We start from the raw sequence: 25,773 nt of genomic DNA on the forward strand, positions 1-25,773 counted from the left end.
CTGACTAGACTGACACATACGTACGTGGCAGATAAATGCCTCGTGGCATCAAGTATATAATGCTCTCCGAGTTCTTCTTCATCATTAACAACCGCAGTAAAAAAAATTTGTGTAGGTCCTTCGCTCCTTTGTCCGCACACCGCTCCGTTTCCTCGTTGAACGTGAACGAAGAACGTCGACGCAAATAGATTGGAGAGAAAGAGAGATTAGAAAGAGAGATTAGGTTGATGATAATCTGAAATCTAGGGTTTTCGAATGGCTGGTTCTGCAATTCAGATTTGGTTTATCATTTGTGGTTGAAAACTTTGTTTTCTTTAATGGCGACTCCGTTGACAACGGGTCTGCAACACAGAGATGGAGGTTTAGCTTTAATGACGCCTGTAAATCCAGTGGATTCTTCATCTTCTTCTTCTAAACCTTGTTTGAAAACTTCTGCCGAGAAATCTCCAATCCTTATCTTTCTCTTCTTCCATAAAGCAATCAGGTTGGAACTCGATGGGCTGTACCGAGCTGCTATGGCTTTTGCAACTGACCAGGACGGTGATTTCGGACAGGTCTTCGACCGTTATCATTTTCTTCGGGGAATCTATAAGCATCATTGCATTGCTGAAGACGAGGTGCGTTCGCTAGTTTCTGCAACTCTGCTTCTCTTGCAAATTATTCCAGAATGAGGCTTGAAATACTTAAGGCTCGGCTTTTGTTATTCCTTCATTTTTAACCTGAATTTGATGTGTTTGAATGGTTCTCTTTGTCTCTGATTTGTTACCTGATTCGACTGAATTTGCACTTTCTATATTTGATTTAATACACGTTGGGGGAATTATATACTTTTGTTTCCCTTTATGTCGTGTAAGCAGTAATCACTCCTTATTACGAAGAAAATTATTTAGGTTAATGATCAATTGTTCATTTTTTTTCTTCTTTTCATTAATCCCCGTCAATGGAGAAAAACATGTTGCAAATTTTAAGCTTCAGCGGCCTATTCTTTGTTGGCTTGCATATCTATTATTTATCTTCTATTCTTATAATCCCTGGCTGCTGCCTAAATAAATATTGTGGTGCCACTGCGGTCTGGGGACACAGTTGCAGGGACGCTGTTTCCGTAATCGAACCCATGATCAACTGGTCCTAATCATGGTAATAAATAGCCTACCGAGATAAAATATGGTCTGAAACAAATTTTAATCGAATGACTAAGTTTTTATGACTGTATTTTGGTGAAATTTCAAGGGTTGTAATTGTAAATGGTAAGTTGTATTTGACTACTTCTCAATATCTGTCCTTGCATTTTATTGAAAGTTTCATGTTTTCTTTTATGTGAATATTTAGATTTGTGAAACTACGTGATCCAATTTCTTTCGCATATAGGCGGGCATGTTGAATCAAGAAGACAAGTTTGTGTAGGTTTTAGTCAAAAGTAATGTTGACATTGTGTTTATTGACTTCAAATTAGGTTGTACTCAAAAAAACCTAGACCTAGAAGCCACCTAAAACCCACCAAAACATGCAATCAAAACATGGTGTAATGTGTATCATGTTTTGCCAATATTAAGGTCAAAATTTTGGTAGTTAGAAACACTGAGACAAGACAAAATTTTCAACTATGGTTAAAATGAAGCAAAACTTACCGTAGGATCGTCCTTTTACTGTGAAACTGTATATAAGCTGATAATACAACCCTTCTGTAGGTGCATGAAAAATAGGACATTAGCTGGGCATAGTAATCCAATTGTAATCCCACATACCTTATACATTCTCACATATTGAATTTGCTATAGGGGTCTACTAGAATCCAGCATGAGTTAAAATTCCAAAGGGTTATTTCTTGCAGAGTACATCCATGGTACTTTAGGTATGTGGTTTGGAATCTTAAAATTTTTATATGATTTTGCAGCCCTTTTAGACTAAGGATATGCATTTTCTCAATTATTTGGATTTAGCTGCCAAATCCTGACCCATGTACTGTAACCCTATCCAACTCTAGCAATAGCTTTTAATGAGTCTTGCATGCACTTTGTAATCCTACAAGAAAGATAGTAGTTTACAACCACTGACTCAATTTACATTCGTTTTTAGTTTTTGATCATGTGTGTGTGTGTGTCTTTGGAGATCAGCTGCATCAAAGGCTTGAATTTTAGGGTCCAATAAAACCTGTCATAAATGATGAAAATGATCGAAAAGTCTTTAGGAATTCTACTTGGTGAGAGTCCTTGCTTTGGGTTCAAAATGTTAGGTTCAGGTAGGAGTAAAATTGAACTAAGAGCACCAAGACTTAATTCTAAATGTTCCAGGTGCATAATCTGTAATTTGCACTTATGGCATGCTAGAACAGCAGCAACTGTCAAGCAGAGAAGAAAGAAAGAAGAAGATGTCGGGCAGAAAAGAGTTGGGTAATCTGGTCGGTATACGTGCCATATAATAACTAGCATGAGATAAGAAAACGGAAGACCACATTAACTTCCATTTGCAAATACATGCTTATTTCCTTTTCTAAACTTATTTCCCGTTCTATTAACTATTCTACCCTAACAATATGTACTTTTCACACTGCCCCTCAAGCTGGAGGATAAATGTCATATGTGTCCAGCTCACTCAAGAGGGTGTGAAACTATGGTGAGTTGATTCCTTTGGTAAACACATCAGTTAGCCGAATCCCTTGTGCTGAAGTCTTTCTACAATATAGAAACTATTTAGAACATTACAAACTAGAAAACAATCACTGTAACGTAGGATACCTATCTAGCCCTTTAGTCATGATTGGGCTTTAGTCAATGATCAGACAGACAATGAGGTGGTGAAACTTGACGATAAGGAGATTCCTCAGAGTGATTGTTTTAGATAGCTAGGTTCAATCATGAATAAAAGAGGTGATATAGAGGATGATGTTTCCCAAAGTATTAAAATAGGGTGGATGAAGTGGAGAGGTGCATCCGAGGTCTTGTGTGATTGACGTATTTCATTAAAGCTTAAAGGAAAATTTTATAGGACTGTTGTTCGACCAGCTATGATGTACGGTGCAGATTGTTGGGCTGTTAAAAATAGTCATATAGATAAACTCAGTGTAGCAGAAATGAGGATGCTAAGATGGATGGGTGGCAAAATTAAGAAGGATAAGATAAGAAATGATCATATTAGAATTAGTCTAGGATTTGTTCTCATAAGTGATAAGCTTCGAGAAAGTCATTTGAGATGGCACGACCACGTTCAACTAAGACATAAATGTACATGTGCGGAGAAGTGATATAATCCAGATTGAAGGAACTAGAAGAGCTAGGGGCAGTCCTAAGATAACTTCAAGAAAAGTGGTGAGAAATGATATGTATAGCTTAGGCTTTGTATCTAGCTTGGCCTCAAACATAACTGATTGGAAGGCAAGAATCCATGTAGTCGACCCCATTTAGTTGGCACAAGGCTTATTGTTGTTGTTGTTGAAATAAAAATTAACACCTAATTCCATATAGGCCTCACATGCCCATATTTGGGCTTATGTCTTAACAACACTAAATCTCAAATAGTTGATCTGTCTAACATTATTACCCATTAGGGGGTTAAAAATTAACAGAACAGGTCTTTTGTTGTCTGGTTGAATGGTTTGGTTTCCTATTGACTTGCTTGCTTGGACTGCTTCAGCATGTGTATCAATACCCCCCACCCCCCACACACACACCAAATTTTTTTTTTCTTGAGGTGTTATATATGCTAGCATTTGGTTAAAGTGGCATATCGTTGAAGTTCAAATTTTGTGTTTCATGCTAGTTTCAGCCAGAAAGAAAGCTAAATTATTAGTGGTTGCTGATCATGTGCGTTCCAATGCTCTAACACCTGCACTTTTGATGAATAGGAGTACATATGTACATTCTATGTAGTGCATTTGTAAAATATGCTAAATTCAAGACTTGGAACATAAAAGTTTGGTTATTTGCCTCAAACTCTTTGAAAAGAACAATACAAACAATTGATTTTTTTTTTCCCTTCTCCACGAAAACTATCAATCATTAAGAAATTTTCTTCTCTTCCTAGGCATTAACAGGAAGTTAAATTATTAGTGGTTGCATTTCTGCAACTCTGCTTGTCTTGCAAATTATTTTGGCTTTAAATACTTAGGGCTCAGCTTTTGTTATTTCTTCATTTTTATCCTTAATTTCACATGTTTGAATGTTTCTTTGTCTCTGATTTGTCTCCGGTGTCAACTTAGTTTGCACTTTCTCTATTTTAATTTTAATTTGTGTATTAATCCTTATCTTATTTAATACAGCTTGATACTTGTATTTCCTCTTTGTGTCGTGTAATTAGTGGTCCTTCCTTATTAGGAAGAAAATTATATTAATAATCAGTTGTTAATTTTTTCCCCATCAATCCTCATTAATTGAGTGAAAAGGTTGCAAAGTTTAAGCTTCAGCGGCCTATTCTTTGCAAGCATGCTTATCTGCTATTTATCTTCTATTGCTGTAATCCCTGGCTGCTGCCTAAATAAATATTGCAGTGCCACTGCAGTCTGGGGACACAGCTTTACCCTCGCTTTGGCAAAGATGCTGTTTCTGTACTTGAACTCATGATCAGTTGACCATAATCATGGTACTAAATTGTGAAATTTCACGAAATTTTGGTCATCCCGAGCCTACCAAAATGAAATATGGTCTGAAACGAAATTTCTGTATTTTTGGTGAAATTTAAGAATTTCAATGGGTTGTTATTGTAAATTGTAATTTGACTACTTCTCAATATTTGTCCTTGCATTTTAGTGAAAGTTTCAATGTTTTCTTGTATATGCGTATTTATATTTGTGAAAATACATGATCCAACTTCGTCCACATACAGCTGGGCATTTGTGAATCAAGAAGACCAGTTTGTGCATGTTTAGTCAAAAATAATGTTGCCATTGTATTTATTGACCTCAAATTAGGTTGTACTCAAAAAACCTAGACTAGAAACCACCTAAAACCCACCAAAACATGGTGCAATGGTGTACCATGTTTCACCAAAATTTAGGTCGAATTTTCAGTAGGTCGAAAACTGAGACAAGACAAAATGTTCAACTATGGTCAGAATGAAACAAAACTTACCGTAGGCTCACCCTTTCATTGAGAAACTGTATATAAGATGATAATACCAGCCCCTTTGTACTTGTAGGTGCATGAGGAATAGTACGTTAGCTGGGCACAATAATCCAAATGTAATCCCTACACACCTTATACATTCTCACATATTGAACTTGCCAGAGGGGTATATAGAATCCAGTATGAGTTAAAATTCCCAAGGGATATGTCATGCAGAGTACATCCATGGTATTTTAGGAATGTGGTTTGGAATCCTAAAATTTTGATATGATTTTGCAGTCCATTTAGGATAAGGATATGCATTTTCTCAATTATTTGCGTTTAGCTGCCAAATTCTGACCCATGTACTGACGAACTGTAGCCCTATCCAACTCTAGCGATAGCTTTTGATGAGACTTGCATGCACTTTGTAATCCTACAAGAAAAAATAGCAATTTACAACCATTGACACAATTTACAATCCTTTTTAGTTTTTAATCTCCCCTTATTTCATTCTCTTCTACCATCAATTTAAATGTGTGTGTGTGTGTCTTTGGAGATTCAACTGCATCAGAGACTTGAATCGTAAGTTCTAATAAAACCTGTCATGAATGATGAATATGATCGAAAAGTCTTGGGAATTCTACTCGGTGAGAGTCCTTGCTTTGGGTTCAAAATGTTAGGTTCAGCGAGGAGTCAAATTGAACTAAGACTAGCTAGACTTAATTCTAAATGTTCCTAGTGCATAATCTGTAATTTGCACTTGTGGCATGCTAGAACAGCAACAACTGTCAATTTGAGAAGAAAGAATGAGAAAGATGTTGTGCAGAAAAGGTCGGTACCTCTGCCATATAGTAACTAGCATGAGATAAGAAAACGGAAGACCACATTAACTTCCGTTTGCAAATACGTGCTTGTTTCCCTTTCTGTTGACTTATTTCTTATTCTATTAATGATTCTACCCTAACAATATGTACTTTCCCGCTGCCCCTCAAGCTGGAGAATAAATGTCATATGTGTCCAGTTTGCTTGAGAGGGTATGGAACTATGGTGAGTTGATTCCTTTGGTGCAGACATCAGTTAAGCTGAACCCCCTTCCCTTCATGTATCACTTCCATAACAGCAGACCATAGAAACCCCTGTGTATGGGGGCATGAATCCCTTATGCTTAAGTCTTTCTACAATATAGAAACTATCTAGAACATTTCAAACTGGAAAACAATGGCTGTAATGCAGGACACCTATCTAGCCCTTCTAGAAGCACTACTAAAGTAACAACTAACAAGTAGAATAATCAAAATAGAAACTAACATCTTATTCCATATAGACCTAACAACACCAAATCTCAGATAGTTGATCCGTCTAACATTATTTCCCATTAGGGAGTTAAAAATAAACAGATTGGGTCTTTCGTGGTCTGGTCGAATGGTGTGGTTTTCTGTTGACTTGTTTGCTCTTTTGGACTGCTTCAGCACATATCAAAATAAAGAAATAAATAAATAAAAATAAAATTAAAAAGACTTGAGGTGTTTTATATGCTAGCATTTGATAACCAGTTAAAGTAGCACATCATTGAAGTTAAATTTTTGTGTTTCATTCTAGTTTCAGCCAGCAAGGAAGTTAAATTATTAGTGGTTGTTGATCATGTGCATTTCGATGCTCTAACACCTGCACTTTTGATGAACAGGAGCACATATGTACACTGTATGTAGTGCATTTGTAAATATATGCCAAATTCAAGACTTGGAACCTAGAAGTCTGGTCTTTTGCCTCAAACTCTTTGAAAAGAACAATACAAACAATTGATTGTTTTTTCTTCTCCAGGAATACTATCAATCATTAAGAAATTTTCTTCTCTGCCTAAGCATTAACTAGGAGTTGCAATGTTTCACTGCTTTTGTTACTACAGGTCATTTTTCCGGCTCTCGATGTACGTGTGAAGAATGTAGCACGGACATACTCTCTTGAGCACAAGGGAGAAAGCGATCTTTTTGACCAGTTGTTTGAGCTGCTAAGTTCAAAGTCTAAAAACGATGAAAATTTTTGGAGAGAGTTGGCTTGTTGCACAAGGGCCCTTCAAACATCAGTTAGCCAGCACATGTCAAAGGAAGAGGAACAGGTATTAATTTTTGTCACTGATCACTGGTGTATGAAATTTTCTCCTATTCAAAATGATCATTGTGGCGTGTTCTTAAGTACAGAATGTCCTCTCCTTTGGGAGCAGCATATTCTTTGAGTTGGGTATATACTGGAACAATATTTGTTAAGTCACCTGGACACTCTAGGTGATGGCCAAGCTGTCACCTCTGTGACACTTCTGGAGGCACACTTTTGTGTGATGCCATTGTTCCTGGCTTTGGGGTATGTAAGTGCACAAGGTATTCATGTTGCCAGTGTGAAGAAGTGTAGGGTCAATCTGGGGAACCCAAGAATCATGAGTCTGATGTGTTATTATATGTTTTTCGAGGGGTTGATGTCTCTTTTTGGAAAAGGAGCTGACGTATAAAGGCTATGTTGTCAAAGGGTAGCGTGACTCAGCCTCCCTTGTTGTTGCCTCAGCAAGACAGTGTGGCTTGCCAAAAGGTACTCATAGTGCGTGCACATCCATTGGCATTAATCCTAATCTACAATATGCAACCAAGTGAGGACCTTAATATAACTTCAAACAGGACTGTCTCAACATAATCTAGGAATCTGCAGTGAAGTATGAGTATTTCCTGCACAAAACTTAGTTGGATGGGCTTTCCTCTATCCATGGATGATGGAGACTTTTGCGTTAAAAGCCCCTAAGTCATGGTTGAACATGAATTGACCTGGGTTTTGTCGATATCAATTATCTCCATCTTTTACATTGATGACAAAGTCACCCATATCTCATCCAAAGTCCAATGGTTTTTTATGAAATCTGATGCTTCATGAAGCTGAAAGTTGAGGAGGCCTGAACCCTATGTCCCTAAGCACCTTCAGTCTATTATTTCTCACCTGCTCACCGTCATCTCTTTGTTCTTGCTTGAGGTATTGCATGCTGATTCTGATGTGATGCAAGTGTCTAGGGCAGAAGATTGTCATCTTATAGAAGTACAATAAATAGGAAGACTGCTTTAACCAGGTGAACCAAGGTTCCTAAAACCTTTGTTGGTCCACAACTTAACTTGGACAGAGTCTCATAGTCAGTCCAGTTCAGGTGGAGCCAGGTTTTGTTTTAGGTCCCTTCGCCATTGATGTGTCAACCTTACCCGTTCCTTCTTCAATAAGATGAGGATGGGGAGAAAGAGTCACCGTTCTTACACCCCATCCCCAAAGTTAAGAGAAGAAACATCGATGATTTTTTTTATAGTTGTATGGCTTATTAAACCTTCAATTAAGAGTTACATCCATATTTGGTATTTGGACCATTAAGTGCAAAACAACATATGAAGTCTTATCCTCACCATACTTGAGTAACTAGGTATTGCTTTCTGTCTGCATGTGATTCTAACATCTATGTACATTCATTTCCAAGTATATCCTTTCCGTACCTGGGTGACTTATTTTGCAATTCTGAGACTGGCACTGCTACACTTCCTAGTCTTTCCCATTCTACAATGAACATATTATTCAAGCTGTAAAGGATATGTAGATTTTAAAGAGCCATGAGGTCTTTTCCTCATGGCACTTGAACACAAAAAAGTAGGCGATGAAATTGGACGCTAATTGGTTTCTTTGAGTTTTATGTTAAATTTGACGTTGGACACCCATAACAAAATATATTATGGTTTGACTGATCCCCGGAATCCCTAGATGTGTATCTTCAAGTTCATCTGTTATTTAGGTTGCTATTTTATGATTTAAACCTTTTGCCTATATGTTTTCAAAACTATATATGGTGAAATGTATATATACTATTTGGGCTCTCATTTAAAAATAAACTTGAACAATATCAGTTTGCTTTCGACCTTGGCAGGTCTTTCCATTACTTATAGAGAAGTTCTCATTTGAGGAGCAGGCTTCATTAGTCTGGCAATTTTTGTGCAGTATCCCTGTGAATATGATGGCAGAATTCCTTCCGTGGCTCTCATTTTCTATTTCGACTGATGAGCATCAAGATATGCTGAAGTGCTTGTGCAAGATTGTCCCAGAAGAGAAGCTTCTGCAACAAGTAATATTTTTTTTAGTCTTCTTGACATGGAACTTTGTGTTTGAAATGTCTATTCTGTTTGGTTGTGTTTTCTTCAAGTTACATTGTGGTTAACAATAGATTGTGCTAAATGAAGGTTATATCTACATGGATGGAAGGAAAAAAGGTATCTGATATTCGTAAAAATTGTGAAGATGATTCTCAGCTTCAACGTTCTGTAGACTCTGAAGTAGGCACATCAATTGATCAGATGGAGTATGAATTCTGTGCACATGGATCTTTCATGATTGGGAAAAGAAAATATTTGGATGCAGACAGTGATGTTACTGATTCTACTGATGTCCATCCAATAAATGAAATATTGCTTTGGCATGATGCTATAAATAAAGAATTGAATGATATAGCACAGGAGGCTAGAAAGATACAACTTTCTGGAGATTTTTCTGATCTATCTGCTTTTAATGAGAGGCTGCAATTTATTGCAGAAGTTTGCATCTTTCATAGGTATCCCATACATCATCTTGCTTTGTTGCAGTTCGTTTTCTGTTTCATAATTTAAACCATTCTCAGATTTCAGGCCCTTCATAATATTTTGCTAAGTTACTTGCAGAACTTAGCTTTATTTTTCAGTTGAATTTCATACTGAAAAGGCAAATAGTCAAATGTATTTCCTCCTCTGTAACTCCTTGTTTTGATTGCAAATTTGTCAATATTTGTGGCCTTCCCAGCAAAAAGGAATATGAAGTCTGAGCATAGGTCCTAGATATGCTAGACCACAGTATTACAAAGGCTTGGATTTGAAGCCTTGGTTCAATGTTTGAAGGACCACTTTCTACCTTCAATTGAACCAAAATTTGAATATCCTGTGCACTGGATGATACCACAGAGTGGCATGTTGTTATCCCAGTGTGCCTCTTACTCTTTATCTGACTGCAGTTACCTGTTGATTTTGCTTGTACAGAGAAAGAGTAACTGCATAGTGGAGATCTTTCTGTTACTACTCTTGGATTTCATTTATTCACTTTTTCATATCCTTAAATGAGCATTTCTTGCCACTCTGGCTGCAGTATTGCTGAGGACAAGGTTATATTCCCTGCGGTTGATGGAGAACTCTCTTTTGCCCAGGAGCACGCTGAAGAAGCAATCCAGTTTAATAAGTTTGGGTGTTTGATTGAAAAAATACAAAGTGCTGGTGCCACCTCAACTTCAGCTGCATTCTACACAAAGTTATGTGCACATGCTGATCAAATAATGAATACCATACAAAAGCACTTCCAAAATGAGGAAGTACAGGTCAGCCCTTTTTTCTTGTTTAATATTGAATCTTTCTAGTGCAGAAGCCATCCACACCAGGTTCGCCCTCTTTTTTTTTGGGATCTTCTAGTGACATAATGCAAATTTTTTATAAGATATGCTCAAACCCTGCATGGATTGAAAGAACCAACTGGTTTTTAACTATTGCTAGATCCATTATGAAGAGGCAGATGTTTGATCACCCACTATATGCAGGTTCTGGACTCCTTAAAATCAACTGAGAAAAACCTTAAAGAAGCCCTCCTTGTTTAGCACTGTCCAGCTTCAGCAGTCTATTTAAACATTACTTTTTTGACTCTTATGGGTGTCCTTTTATTATTTTGCACATGTAGGTCATTCCACTTGCTCGAAGGCATTATAGCCCTCAAAGGCAGAGAGAGCTTATGTATCAGAGTCTCTGTGTGATGCCCTTGAAATTGGTAGAGTGTGTCTTACCATGGCTTGTTGGATCACTAAGTGAAGTGGAAGCAAGATCATTTCTTCGCAACATGCATTTAGCAGGTTTGTGGGTTTTCTACCTCACTTTAAATGGTCCCATGCAGTGCTTTTTGGTACAGTTCTAATCTATGCATAGCTGTGTGTTACAGCACCGGCATCTGATATGGCACTGGTAACACTTTTCTCTGGTTGGGCATGCAAGGGCCGTCAAGAGGATGTTTGTCTGTATTCAAGTGCAATTGGTTGCTGTCCTATGAAAAAGTTAACTGAAACTGAAGAAGACGTCGATCAGCCATGCAGTGCATGTACCATTCCATTTTCTATGAAGGGGGAACCTGCATTGAATTCCTCAGATGATTCTGAGAGACCTGTTAAACGTGGCAATTTCTCAGGATCATGCAAAACTAATATTGAAAGCGTAAATAGTCGTAAACCTTCGATTGGTAACCCGGCTTGTTGTGTCCCTGGTTTGGGAGTTACTAATGGCAACCGGGGAGTTAGTTCGCTTGCAGCTACAAAGTCTATGCTTACTTTGTCTGGCAGTCCTGCTCCATCTCTTAATTCCAGTCTTTTTGTTTGGGAAACAGATAGCTCTTCTGGTACTGCTTCCTCATCTCGACCTATTGATAACATTTTCAAATTTCATAAAGCTATTCTCAAGGATTTGGAATATTTAGATGTTGAATCTGGCAAGCTTTATGATTGCAATGAGGCATTTCTTCGACACTTTAGTGGAAGATTTCGTTTACTTTGGGGTCTTTACAGAGCTCATAGCAATGCTGAGGATGAAATAGTCTTCCCAGCTTTGGAATCCAGAGAGTCTCTACATAATGTGAGTCACTCATATACCCTGGACCATAAACAGGAAGAACAACTGTTTGAGGATATCTCATCAGTTCTCTCCGAACTTTCACAGCTTCATGAATCCTTAAGCAGGACCAATATATCAGAGGATTCAAGTAGAAGGAACTCTGATTCCTCTGCTGATCTGGATGCTGCTTTTACTAGACAACACAATGAGCTTGCAAGAAAGCTACAAGGCATGTGCAAATCCATAAAAGTTTCACTGGACCGACATGTTTTTATGGAAGAACATGAGTTATGGCCATTGTTTGACAGACACTTTTCTGTTGAGGAACAGGAAAAAATTGTTGGCCGTATTATTGGTACTACAGGTGCAGAGGTCCTCCAGTCAATGTTACCGTGGGTAACTGCAGTCCTTAGTCAAGAAGAGCAGAATAACATGATGGACACTTGGAAGCAGGCAACAAAAAACACGATGTTCAGTGAGTGGCTTAATGAATGGTGGAAAGGAACTCCTTTGGTATCTCAGCAGGAAGCAAATTTGGAGGTCGGCATTTCTCAACAAGGTTTGTGCAAATACTCTTCTGGTACCTGTTGTATGGAGTACATTTTTTGGGAATTAAGTATATGATATCTGATAAACCATGCTGGTTTTATATTAAATTTATTTTTGGAAGGTTTCTCTTTTAATGTATTTTTATTCTTATGCTCTTTTAGGCACTGATGTGCAAGAAAGCTTTGACCGGAGTGATCTGATGTTCAGGCCTGGATGGAAAGATATTTTCCGGATGAATCAGAGTGAGCTCGAGGCAGAGATAAGGAAGGTTTCTCAAGACTCGACACTTGATCCAAGGAGGAAAGCATATCTTATTCAAAACCTTATGACTAGGTATGTTTCTTAATACCTCCTGAGCATGTAATTGTATCTTGGATGGTGTATCCTGCACGGTCTGACCAGTTTATTGGTTCTGTTAGTCGATGGATAGCAGCTCAGCAGAAGTTACCTGCAAGAACAGGGAAAGGTCTGGATAGTGAAGATGTTCCTGGATGTTCACCATCATTTCGGGATCCTGAGAAACAAGTATTTGGGTGTGAGCATTACAAAAGAAACTGCAAACTTCTCGCTGCTTGTTGCGGAAAGTTATTTACTTGCAGATTCTGCCATGATAATGTCAGTGATCATTCAATGGATAGGTAACTCTCTGGAATTCTTTATGGACAGTTCAGTTGGAATTTACTTTCCCCTCCCACCTCACGCTGTCTTCTTAAAAGTTGATTTTCTATGCATTATTTGCAGGAAAGCTACGTCACAAATGATGTGTATGCAGTGCCTGAAGATCCAGCCAGTTGGACCAATGTGCTCAACACCATCCTGCAATGGACTTCCAATGGCAAAACACTATTGCAATATCTGCAAACTTTTTGATGATGAGAGGTGAGAGATTCTCATCAGAAACCCATGGATGTCTTCTGGCCAAAAGGATGTACATGCTAAAATTTGGATATAGAATTGTGCAGATCCCATCCCCCAACCATCAAAAAATAAAATTCTAAACCTTTTACCCCCTTAATGGAAGCCTTTGCTTTATTGATTCTGTATGTGAATTTATATGATGTCTTTTATTTAAGGTAATCTCTTTTACGTGTTAAAAGGATAATAATTATACCAAATGCACAAGGGGTATTTTTCCTGTTATTCGACCTCACATGTAATGAGATCCCAGAAAAATCCTATTCTACCGTATACATGCCTTTTGTTTGAAAAATGATACTAAATAATCAAATACCTCTAAGAACTTTATATTTGTACAATTTGAAAAGCCCAGTTTCATAATGCTATTGGTTGGTTACTTAACTTTGTCATGGAATTTCCAAATTTCTGAATGGATCCTGTAGCCCATATTAATATTGAATGTGAAGGTGCAAATGAGGTTATTCATTGAATACTCCTCCAGTTTTTTGCAGTTGATTCATCATGAAACATGTTCTCAAGTCCCAAACCTTATCTAAGAATTATTCAACTTGTATTTCTGTTATTTGGTAAATGTGACCTTGGTTTTATATTAGTTATAAATCTAAATCTACAATTCAATTGGTCATTACTTTCACTTTGAACGATAAAAAGGCCAAGACTTTCCATGGGGGAATTTGGACCCTGCACTTGGGAGTACCCACAGTGGCATCAACAGGGTGGTCATCATTACCTTTCATGGGGACAAGCTGATCAAAGCATCCCCCCCCCCCCCCTCTCTTTCTCTTCTTTCTTCTTTGTCTAGGCACATGGTGCACATTTCCCCGCAGAAAACTTACCCCATAAAAGGAACCCATCCCCCTTCCCAATACAAAATCGATCTCAAACCAGTAAAGCTAGTGAAAGCTCAATTGCCAACAGGATTGCATATTGGGACAACCCTTTGTTGTATCCAGGAAACTAAACCAAGTCTAAGTCAATAGGTTCATCTTATCTTGTTGCTCGAGTCGTTAACAAGTCTCATGTCTTGAAACTGGTCCGTCAGTTTTTTAGGAATACTGAATCAGATCCTCATTATCATCCTTCAGTTGGAACTAGAATGCATCAATTGTTTATTGCATCCCTCCTTAACTCTGATACCAAAAAAATGTAGAATCATTCTCAAAACATTTAAGTCAGCTAGACGTCGACTGTCGGTTTATAACAAGGTCGGATGTAGGAACAAAGATCAATGTTGATATTGGAGTCTTCTAATACTTTTGTTCTTTAACATATTAAGAAATAAAAGGGCTATGACCTAGAATCACCACTAGGTCTGTAGGGAGTGCGTCACCACGAATCCCAAGCTATTGCTTCACATCACTAGGCTGGAACTCCAAAGTCCAAGGAATTACATCATCACTGACCAAAAGGGATCTAAACCTGATATCTTAATAACTCAAATTTTAAAAGGCATGCCTCTTTTTTCTCTCTTTTCTTTTTGTTTTTCTTTTTCAATCATATGCATATATATTACAAATTAAGTAAATCTGAAGGGTAGTAACTCTTCTAGGAAGGAGAACTTAAGAGAATAGAAACATTTCCTCCCAAAGTGGGTTTATTTGTTGGCAGTTCCTAGAAGGTTCCATAATGACATCTGACCATTGCAGTAGCAGGTGGCAACTGCCTGTTAACAAGTTGCTTGCTCCATGTGAAAATTCTAGAGAACCTTCATGTTAATTAGTTCACAAAGCATTCAAGGAATGTCCTCTCCGATTAACCCACCACAATAGCACCACTTCGACCTCTCTACAGTCAACTTTAACCTTCACCATTAACCCACCATCAACATCTACATCTGTCAAGACATGCCTGACGTCCTCTCCGACGTCCCCTGTCCTCTCCGGTAACCCTTTGAGCTTGTCCCCATGACTTCTCTCAACCCATCCTCGGTTCCCCCCTCCTCTCAGAATATCTCTTCCTCCGTTTCCCCTGACAAACCTTGGAACTCCCTCTTCAATCCCCAGCCCTCTTCCTATTCTGACCTTGACCTATCCTTCATCCCTCCCATCTCCGATGGCCCTAATCCCTCTGCACACTGTCCCTCTGACTCTACTGCCTGTGGTATTCAACGTTGGCACTCCTCGGTTATTGGCCAATTCCTTGGCCCTCCCCCCCCCTTTGGAATCATAAAATCTTCTCTCACTAAGCAATGGAAAGCCGAAGGTATTCTGGATATTCACCTTAGTGATGCCGGAATCTTTCTTTTCAAGTTTGATTCTCCTGACTGCCGTTCCCGTGCTCTTGAAGGGACTCCCTGGTTCGTGGGAAAATCTCCCTTGTTCCTCAAACCATGGACTCCATCGCTTCCTCTCCGCAGGGTCGACTTCAACTCTCTTCCCTTGTGGATCAATTTGCCTGGTCTCCCGCTTAAGTTCTGGAATTCAGACCACTTGAGCCGTATTGGCTCTGCTCTCGAAAAGCCTATCCGCACTGATGCGCGAACCCTCAATATATCTCGTCTCTCATATGCAAGAATTTGTGTTTATTTCTCTGCGTCAAAGGATCTCCCGTCATTCATCACCATTGCCGATGACTTGGGCCTCAAGTATAACCAGGTCATTGTCTACGACTGGATCCCTTCCTGCTGTGCTCTCTGCTCCTCATTCGGCCACGACTCGAAAGACTGCTCGTTTGCTTCCCTCCAACAAGCTAATCCGGATAACTCTCCAGCTGTTCGACTTGCTGAAATCAGTTTCCTTGCGGTTGATTTATCCCACTTGAACCATGCTGAAGCTATGCCTCCTCTCGATATCAGAAGTTCTGGTGTTCCCCCCTTTGAAGGAAAATACTATTGATGTGCTGGAGAAAATTACCACTTCCGTTCCGCCTACGATTCCTGTGAAGCTCGCCGGACCTGCTCCTCCATCAAATACCTACCGTCGCCGAAGAAGAAAGAACAAAGTCGCTGCTGTGCTTCCTGCGCCTTTGTGCTCTGATTCGATCCCCATCACCTCTGATGGAGACGACTCTGTCCGTCCTGTCAGCTCCTCTGACGATGAAGAAGTCTCCTTCCCTGAGGCTCCTGCGACTGGTGATGTTGGCCCTGATGCTATTGCTCGATCACTTGAGGTAACTGGCTCTTGCTCCTTTAATCCCAGTTCTCTATCTTTCCCAAATGATGTTAGTTTGAATCTTGGAAACCCTGGAATCCTGCAATCCTCTGTACCCTGCGATTCCCTAAACCCTGTTTCGATAACTCCTTTTCCTTCGTCTCACGATATTTCCTCCCCTATTTTACCAACACCCTCTATCCTCCAGCTGGGCCCCACCTCCCACCTCCCAAACAGGCGTCAACTTCCTCGTTCTTTCTCCATAAACCCATCAAATCCTCCTTTTAGGCCCAAGCCCATCAGGAAAACCCCTTCACCCCCCTTTAATGGGTCTCAGACTCTTAATCCGGCTGGGCCCATTTACTTTAAAAACTCAACCCTCCGGCCCAGATCCTCAAAGAATATCCCCCAGCCCATGTCCTCGGTTCCTCTTAAAGGCAATGAGATCATTGTCCCTAACCCTTTAATCCCTGTGAACCTACCCAGGCCCATGCCTTTGAACCTTCAAACCTTTGACCCATCAACATCTTCCCATCCCTCATCCCCTTCATCCGAACCTTCAACCCCCCTTTCAGCTTCATCCATTGACCCAAATATATTTGAAACCCCTTCCCCTTGTGATTCCCCCTTGTGTGAGGCTATCCCCACCTACCACTCCCATAGCTCGCCCCTTATAATCCCGATATTAGTTGCTAATTTTTCCTCCCCCCCCCCCCCCCCAATTGTATTTATGTCTAGTTTTATTATTTGGAATGTGAGAGGCCTAAATTCTATTGCCAAGCAAAGGGAGGTTAAGAATTTCCTTTTGGGGGCTTTATGAGGTTTAGAATTTCCTTTTGGATTCTAAAGCCCCCTTTTGTGCCCTTCTTGAGACCCATGTTTATCAAGAAAATTCCCATCGGATTGCCCAATTTTTAGCCCCCAATTGGTCCTTTCTTTCCAATTACTCCCATTCCCCTAATGGTCGTATCTGGATTATTTGGGATCCTGCTCTGATCAATCTCTCCCTCACTAACTCATCCTCCCAATTCATTCATCTTTCGGTCTCCTTGCCTAATGCTCCTTCGAATTTCTTTCTCACCATTGTCTATGGCTTCAATCATGTCTCTGATCGTGTTCCTTTGTGGGACTCCATTCGTTCTCTTTCTCCCTCTTGTGAAAACTTTCCCTGGGGTGTTGGAGGGGACTTCAATATTGTTCGATATTCCCACGAAAGAGTTGGAGGCTGTTCTCCCAATCCTGTCGCCGTTGAGGCTTTTAACTCTTGTATTGACGACTCTAGTCTCACTGATCTCCGCTGGTCGGGCCACTCTCTTTCGTGGCACAATCGCCGTATTGGTGAGGATAGAATCGCTTCGAAGCTTGACCGATTCCTTGTTAATTATTCTTGGCTCTCTAGTTACCCTGTCTCCCACGCCTCCTTCTCTTCCTCTAGCCTTTCTGACCACTCCCCTTGTCTTGTGCATCTTTCCCCTCCCTCCTCCTTTGGTCCCAAGCCCTTTAAATTCTTTGATATGTGGTCTTCTAACCCTGATTTCCTCTCCATTGTTAAAGGGGCTTGGGAAAAGCCTGTCCATTGCCATTCTCTTCCCCTCATTGCTTTCACTCGCCGGCTTAGGAACACTAAGGAATCTCTCAAGCTCTGGAACTCCTCTACTTTTGGAAACATTTCCTCCAGAGTCTCCGTTAGCCGCTCCAATCTTCTACAAACCCAATCCCTCCTCCAAGATGATCCCCTCAACCCCTCGTTGGCAGGAATTGAGAAGGACCTTTCTTCTGAATTATCTTCTCTCATTTCCCTTGAAGAAAGTTTCCTTCGTCAAAAAGCTAGAATCAAATGGCTCCAACTTGGGGATTCCAATACCGCTTTTCTCCATCGGTCCCTAAAAGCCCGCCACAATCATAACTCCATTCCTGTTCTCTCCCGTAATGGTTCTTTGATCTCCGATCCTCCTAGTATCAAAGCGGAAGTCGTTTCTTTCTTTTCTAATCTTCTCTTTCCTCCTTCCCTCCCGAGTAGGCCCCTTCTCCCTCCCGACCTCATCAATAAATTTATCAACCCTCTCTCCCTCCCCTCCCTCTACTCTATTCCCTCCCATGATGAGATTCTTCAGGCCATCCGCTCCCATAAATCCAATCGTGCTCCTGGCCCGGATGGGTTTAGTATGGGCTTTTTCACTAGTGCCTGGGATATTATCGAGGGTGACTTGATTCATGCTGTCCGGAGCTTCTTTCTCAACCCCTCACAACTCTCTTCCATTAACCAAACTTTCCTTTGTCTCATTCCCAAAAAGGCAGGTGCCTCCTCCCTCTCTGATTTTCGCCCTATCTCCCTCTGTAACCTCCTCTACAAATTTATCTCTAAGATCCTTGCGAATCGGCTTAAGAAGATTATGCCTAGCCTGGTTAGTGCCAACCATACTGCTTTCATTTCTGGTCGAAGCAGTGCAAATAACATTCTTCTTTGTGCCGAGATAGTTAGGGGCTTTGAGAGATCATCTCATTCCCCTGCTGCTCTCCTCAAAGTGGATCTCCATAAAGCTTTCGACTCCATTCGTTGGGATTTTATCAGTGATGTTCTTTCCGCCATGAATTTCCCTCCTTCCTTTATCCATTGGATTGAGGTCTGCATTTCCACTCCTACCTTCTCCATTATCACTAATGGCTCTCCAGCTGGTTTTTTCTCCTCTCGAGTTGGAATTCGTCAAGGCTGTCCTCTCTCTCCTTACCTCTTTTCCCTTGCTTTGGAGGTTCTTTCCCGCATCCTCCAATCCAAGACGGATCAACTCTTGATCTCTCCAATTCCCAAATGCAAATCCCTCAATCTCACTCATCTCGCCTTTGCTAATGATCTCATGATCTTCTCCAAAGCTGATCATAGATCCATCTCTTCTATCCTATCTGCCCTTAATCTCTTTGAGTCCATCTCGGGTCTCAAAGTCAATCTCGATAAATCTACCATTTTCCTCTCGGGAGTCTCTGACACCCTCCGCTCCAATCTCCTGAATATTTCTGGGTTCAAGCCTGGCTCCTTCCCTGTGGTCTATCTCGGCCTTCCTCTTATCCCTGGTAGGCTTTCTCGCCACCACTGTGCTCCCTTGCTTGATCATATTCGAAAATGTCTCCAACTTTGGAAAAGCCGGCTTCTCTCCTTTGCCGGTCGTGTTGAGCTAATTCGGTCAGTTCTCCAATCCTCTTATCACTATTGGTGTGGAATTTTTCCCCTTCCCAAGTCTATCTCTTTGGAGATGGAGTCCATCTTTTGTGCCTTTCTCTGGAAAGGCCAGGAATCCTCGCGATTCCTCCGCCCCATCAGCTGGTCCAATATCTGTCGACCTAAATCTGAGGGGGGCCTTGGAATCCGTAGAATCCATGATGTCAACTCTGCCGCTCTGCTTCGTCTCATTTGGAAAATTGTTTCCAAACAAGATTCCATCTGGGTCAATTGGGTCTACTCCTACCTCATTAAATCCGACTCTTTCTGGCCAGTCCCTATCCCTTCCAACCCTTTTTGGATCTGGAGGAAACTTCTTCTCCTCAGACCATGTGCTCTCCCTGCTATCACCATTCAAATTTCCTTTGGCCTCTCCACAAAGTTCTGGCTAGATCCGTGGCATCCGATGGGTATTCTCCCTCTCTCTTTTCCCACCCGTACCGTCTATGAATCCCGCATCCCCAAGTCTTCCCTTTTATCGGACTTCATCTCCGATGGTTCTTGGACCCCTATCCCCCACCCTAGCCTCACACAAGTCTGGAATTCCCTTCCGCCCATTATCCCCTCCGCTCATGACACTTTAGTTTGGCTCCCTTCAACCTCTAAATCCTTTACCTCGGCCTCTGCTTGGAACCTAGTTCGTGCCCCTTCCCCTTCCCCCCCTTGGCCTCCCCTTGTCTGGTTCCCTGGTCATATTCCCCGTCACGCCCTCACCCTTTGGAGAGCCCTAAACCATGCCCTCCCTAGCCAGGCCTTCCTTATCTCCCGTCATATCCCTGTGAACCCAAAATGTATCTTTTGCTGGGCCGGAACCGAGGACATTGAGCATTTATTTTTCTCTTGCCCCTTCTCTAGTTCCCTCTGGAGAAAAGCCCTTGCTTTCATTTGGCCCCGCTCCCGCCGCTCATTTGGGTTTTATCGTGACTGGTTTTGGATTTTGAGTAATTTCACAGGCTCCTCTATTTGTGATCGGGTAGGTAAGCTTGTATATGGTGCAGCGATCCATCACCTATGGTGGGAGCAGAATCTAAGGCGTTGGACTTCTAAATCCCGCTCTCTCGACTCGATTTGGAACGCCATTTATTTTGATGTATCGGCTAGACTCATTAGCATTCCCCGTCCCCCGGTTGTTGATACCCCAAGGAACAGGCTTATTGTTGTCTCCTGGGGCCTCAACTCCCAAATCACCCCTTCTCCCTGATCCTTCTCGCTTGGATTAGTCTTTGTAGTCCGTTGTTTGTTTAATATCATTATTTATTCATCCAAAAAAAAAAGGAATGCTTAACTTTACGTGTTTGGGTAGCAGAATTTGCCATTTTCTGGTCGAATGTCTTTAAAATATGAGAATGCTTGAGAATCTAATGCTCTCTTGGAATACTAACAAATATGTCTAACTTATGCTTTCCTGTTTGGTTACTAGAGTAGTGTGGATGATTGTTGAAGTAGTTCTTGGCATGTTTTATTATTTGAATTTTTTGTTTAATCCTCCAGGACAGTTTATCATTGCCCCTCTTGCAATTTATGCCGTGTTGGGAAGGGACTCGGCATCGACTTCTTTCATTGCATGACATGCAATTGTTGCTTGGGAATGTCATTAGTAAACCACAAATGTCGAGAGAAAGGTCTGGAAACAAACTGCCCCATCTGCTGTGATTTTTTATTCACGTCAAGGGAAACAGTGAGAGCTCTTCCTTGTGGCCACTTCATGCATTCGGCTTGCTTTAAGGTCTGTAGTATCTTTTTCTCCCCACCCCCTCTCCCCTTCTCCCCCCTCTTCCAACATCCCCCGAAGACAAAAGAAGGTGGTTTGGGCTAGCTTCCCCCTCGTAAAGTTTCTCTTGTATGCTTGATGACTGTACTTAGATTTTTCTTTCTATTGTGAACAGGCATATACTTGTAGTCACTACACTTGTCCAATATGTAGCAAATCTTTGGGGGATATGGCGGTAAGAGATTCCTCTTCAAGTCAAATATTCCTTTAGAAAAAGCTGCAAAATATAGAAGTTATCTTGTCTTTCCTTATTCTCTCTCTACACATTGTTATTGACTTCAAATGTTATCTAGTTTGCCCCCCCCCCCCCCCCCAAGGCGATATATTGGTGCAGTAGGTGTCTTACCAAATCAGTTAGTTTAGCGACCTGTGTTTGATAATGAGTAGGGGTGGGGAGTTGTTAATATCACATGCAGATATTAGCATCAGAATATCCAGGTTTACCAATGCCCCTTATGTTGAGACTGACAAGCAGACGACAGATGCATAAGATCTGATAATTATAATGGACCATGTGGCCACTAACTCTAATCTAGATATTATGAATGACCTTCGTTTGAGTCCTTTGGGCCTAACTAATCAAGTACTTAAGCAAAGGCTGGAGTACAAATTATGTATTGCCCGAATAGGTTGGCTTCTACAACCATCGTCAATGTGTAGTAGTCATTTGTGGGTGGGTCTGCATATGCTTGTGGGCGTGCACATTTGTGGATATGGGAGAAGTGTTACGTGTCCAGTCTCAGTTATTTCATTATGTCAGCTGACAATTTTGTTGTCTGTGTGGATATTGAGTCTTACAGCAATGTGCATTCTTTTCTTGTAGAACATGGGGGAATACTCGTTGCATCCTTATATGTATCAGATCTTTAAACGATTTATCTATTTTGTTTCAACTCAGGTTTATTTTGGCATGCTTGATGCTTTGTTAGCTGCCGAGGAGCTTCCAGAAGAATACAAAGATCATTGTCAGGTAAAATGCCAACTTTAATTACTTGGGTTTCTGTGAGCCTCCCATCCTTGTTGAGGACAATTTTAGTTAACAGAGGTTCTGTAATCCAGGATATCCTGTGTAATGACTGTGGTAAGAAGGGACTATCACAGTTCCATTGGCTATATCATAAGTGTGGATCCTGTGGATCATACAACACACGCGTAATCAAAACTGATTCGGCAAATTCCAACTGCTCGACGTCCAATTAGCTTGTGGTTCTGAGCTGAAGGGAAGACATGGTTTTCTTCGAAGGTTGTTTTAAGGTGTGTAAATATTCTGGCCTTCATCAGCTACATGGCTTAGTTTTGTATAGTTCGTTACAGCATTATGGTCAAAAAAATCCGACTTGTTTAGCAAAGCTTCGAGTAGCCATAAGTAGTTCTTTTTCTGCTTTTAAGTATCATTTTAAAAAATTACCCAAAACAAAAGGATCATGTAAAAATGAAGCTGGTGGGTATCGAATTCGCTATCATTGAAATTTTTTTCTAACCGTTATCTTTAATGATTGTGATACTATTCAAAATTTGTTAAAATACGGTAATCAAAGTATATTAAAAGCTTCCCATCCTTCTACCAAAAAAAAAAACCTTTTCCATCCGGGTTTTGATTTTCTAAGGAACAGGTTCATTGTTGTCTCTTGGATTTTAAGTCTCCTATTCAGTCTATTGCAGGAAGGTTGTTGTCTCTTGGATTTTAAGTCTCCTATTCAGTTCAGTCTCTTGCAGGAAGGTTGTTGTCTTTTGTATTCGTCTTGTTTTGCCTTTTAATATATTTATTTATTTATAAAAATAAAAAAGTTTTTCTCTTATGAAGTATGTGGCAAAATCATAGTGATCTTTAAAACGCAACTGACTTTTGATGGATTCTTGGAGACTGAATGTTAGATGTGGTTGTCTTGGAAGGTGCAAATGTGTCGGGTTGGTTTCCTAAGAGGTTCTTGGTGGCAGCAGGGCTTGGTGCATTTATATGTTCACTTCCAAGCATATTGATGCTAGCAACCCATAACCTAAAAACTCTTCAGATGAACTAAGGAATCTTTCTATCAACTTAGAACAACTTGCCTTGGATTAATATCCTATTTTAAGTCAAAAGCAGAGAAACTGCATTCGTGTCAAGAGACTCGGGGTTAATTGGCAAAGAAAACATGTCGTTGATGCAGTGGGGGAAACCGTCGTTGCTAGAGGACCTGGAGGATTTCTAGGTGTTGTTCCAAAATCTGGCCAAGTGTAGTCTAGTTTTTTGCTGGTTCAAGCCTGGTTCTTGAGAATCAAAAAGAGTGAGAGTAGGCCGCCTTTGAGGACGAAAAATTATCTCCAATGATTCAGTCAGATTCAAGAAAACACAAATTCTCTTATGGAGTGAATGCTTCAAGAAGGAATGTCTTCTTTGGACTTGCAGGAAAATAAATACCAAAGTTATTGTAATTGGGTTTATCCTAATTTGTGCTAAGTATTTGGTTTATATACTAAATTCATACCTCTGAGGTGGTAAAGATGCATCATAGCTTCTAATCTTCCAGTTCAGGATGAAGAGTTGTGATAACTCACGATGGATTAATTAATCATTAAGAACTCAATCTTCTTGGAGAAGCTTTAGGACAGTTATACATTAGCCCAGTTTGATCAGGCGTTCAAAGTCATGTGGGTGTGGATGTGATAACAATCCCTTACTTTGGCAGACAAAACGTAAGGGAACAGTACTCGAGAAAGCTTAAGCGAATGAAGAGCTTCTTGGTGAACACTAAGCATTTAATAAGCCCAGAGCATTCAATGTTGAATTTAATGCATTGATTAATGTTTGGATAAAGATACGCCAAATTCCCTTACAACGTTATTTTTTTCCGAGATGTATCTTCTAGGGCACCTGACAAGGGTTATCCAAGAAGTCTCATATGCCACGTGGCATTCATAGAGAAGAGTTCTTCAAATCAAGCATTCTTTCGAGAAGTGCTAGACGAACCCTCTAAATTGGATTGGAACCAAATGCTCTCACTTGCACGGCTTGTTCTGGTTTAATGGTTTGGACCACAAAGTATATAACATTAGCCCCCTAGTATTTGTAGCAAGCTTGAAGCAAAGAGCAATTTGTCGGGAGCCATTTGAAGAAGTGCAAGAGTTTGCCCAGAAGTAGAATCGCCTCCGAGAAGTGAAGAAGTCTTAATAAGCATGCATATGAAGCATTAATTGCTCTGACGGTTTCGTTAGTTAATAGCGTACCCTGCAATGATGTGCACAATGCTCAAAGCGCCCACCATGTTGCCACGTTTCTTGAGCAATGTGACGTCATTGAAGTGGGAGTGTTGCACATTGATGATCATTGATCTAAAGAGATCTAAGCCGTTTATTTTAAATTTGCATTGCCTATAAATTGAACAACTTCGTCTAATTTCCGTTTTCTCTGCTTACTGAAACTGCGAATTCTGAACTCTTCTATTTGAAAAAGTTTCTTTTGAAGTCTTCTTCTTCCTTCAAACCTCGTTAGTCCCCTCCTTGACTGAAGCCATGGGTAGAAAATCAGTGAAGAAGTACGACACTTATGGAAACCCAAACCCTAGAGTTCCCAATAAATCTTGGAAGAATGCAGGAATAAGTGGGGATCTCTTCGAAGGTAGGTTCCCACCGTCTTCCCCAGAGCTAGCCTCTGGTTCAAGTAGTGAACAAAGAGAATCCTGCACAAAGGGGCACCTTCTGGAAATGTTGTTGAAGGAGATTCATTATTCTCAGCAGATTTCAGAACTCCTTTAGACTGTAGACACTCTTCCTTCTCTACCAAGTCTGGTCCCCTCTTTTTTCCTAGTCTTTTTCATCCGCAACACCTGCAACTCATGAGATCAACATTTAGAATCTCTGCTGATTTTAAGCTTAGGCTCCCTGGCCCTTGTGAGAGAGCCAAGATGCTGAGAGAAGGGGAGTTCCTCCTGTATTTCAAATCCATGCTAGGGGGTAATGATAGTTCCTTTCCATTCATTTGGGATGCAAGTCCTGTATTACTTTAATTTGAACCCAAGGATGCTGGCACTGAATGGGTGGAGGTGCCTCATAGGGTTTATAGGATACTGCCACAACATACAGGTTGACTACAACCTGAATGTGTTTAGGTGTGTATTCGTTCTTAGGACCATAGAGAGAGAGGGGTGGTTTAGCTTCAGTTGAGAGGAACGTCCAATAGCAAGTTCCAGGTCCTAGAAGAAGACACCATGCCCTCCAACAATAAAGGCTAGAGAGACAAGTACATTGCTTGTCTCCCACCTCAAGAGTGTGTTGTGGTTGAGTGGCCCAACATAATTAGAAGCATCCTGAAGAGAGTTAATGTCAAAAACAATCTAACCCGGGGGAGAGCTCTATCTACGAGATGTTTGTTCGAGAGTAGGGGGTTCATGTCCATGGTAGAGATATGGACTTTGCTGCTCCGCTACTAGTTTGGGAGATAATGGACGGTGAGCCCCCTGTACCATCCCTTTTTCTTGAAATTCTATTTTGTATTTGCTTGTTCTTCTATTATACTATGACTAACATAGCTGTGCTA

At 40.6% G+C, this 25,773-nt stretch overlaps 1 protein-coding gene across 2 annotated transcripts; it reads left to right on the top strand.

Moving 5' to 3' along the window:
* The first annotated feature begins 104 nt into the window (after positions 1-104).
* LOC149013209 (zinc finger protein BRUTUS-like) lies at positions 105-24,603 on the top strand. Of its 2 annotated transcripts, XM_089157535.1 has the most exons (14): positions 105-617; positions 6,946-7,155; positions 8,980-9,174; positions 9,290-9,657; positions 10,221-10,446; positions 10,800-10,968; positions 11,055-12,275; positions 12,427-12,598; positions 12,685-12,903; positions 13,007-13,144; positions 20,978-21,212; positions 21,373-21,432; positions 22,156-22,227; positions 22,317-24,602. In XM_089157535.1, the coding sequence occupies exons 1-14, from the start codon at positions 318-320 to the stop codon at positions 22,455-22,457; spliced, it is 3,726 nt and encodes a 1,241-aa protein (XP_089013661.1). In that variant the 5' UTR covers positions 105-317; the 3' UTR covers positions 22,458-24,602. The 2 variants fall into 2 exon arrangements, with proteins under 2 accessions (XP_089013661.1, XP_089013662.1); XM_089157536.1 differs by lacking the exon at positions 105-617 and having other exon boundaries at positions 6,980-7,155; positions 9,051-9,174; positions 22,317-24,603.
* The last annotated feature ends 1,170 nt before the right edge of the window (positions 24,604-25,773 follow it).

Source organism: Hakea prostrata, chromosome 6 (assembly GCF_041222555.1).
Source record: "Hakea prostrata isolate BN-2017 chromosome 6, UWA_Hpros_2, whole genome shotgun sequence".
Taxonomy (NCBI): Eukaryota; Viridiplantae; Streptophyta; class Magnoliopsida; order Proteales; family Proteaceae; genus Hakea; species Hakea prostrata.

Excerpts from the sequence above, each read along its gene's own strand:
- LOC149013209 (XM_089157535.1), top strand. The coding sequence starts at position 318 with ATGGCGACTCCGTTGACAACGGGTCTGCAACACAGAGATGGAGGTTTA. Across the intron at positions 21,433-22,155 it reads AATCTTTGGGGGATATGGCG|GTTTATTTTGGCATGCTTGA; the intron begins GTAAGAGATTCC and ends GTTTCAACTCAG. Across the intron at positions 22,228-22,316 it reads AATACAAAGATCATTGTCAG|GATATCCTGTGTAATGACTG; the intron begins GTAAAATGCCAA and ends TCTGTAATCCAG.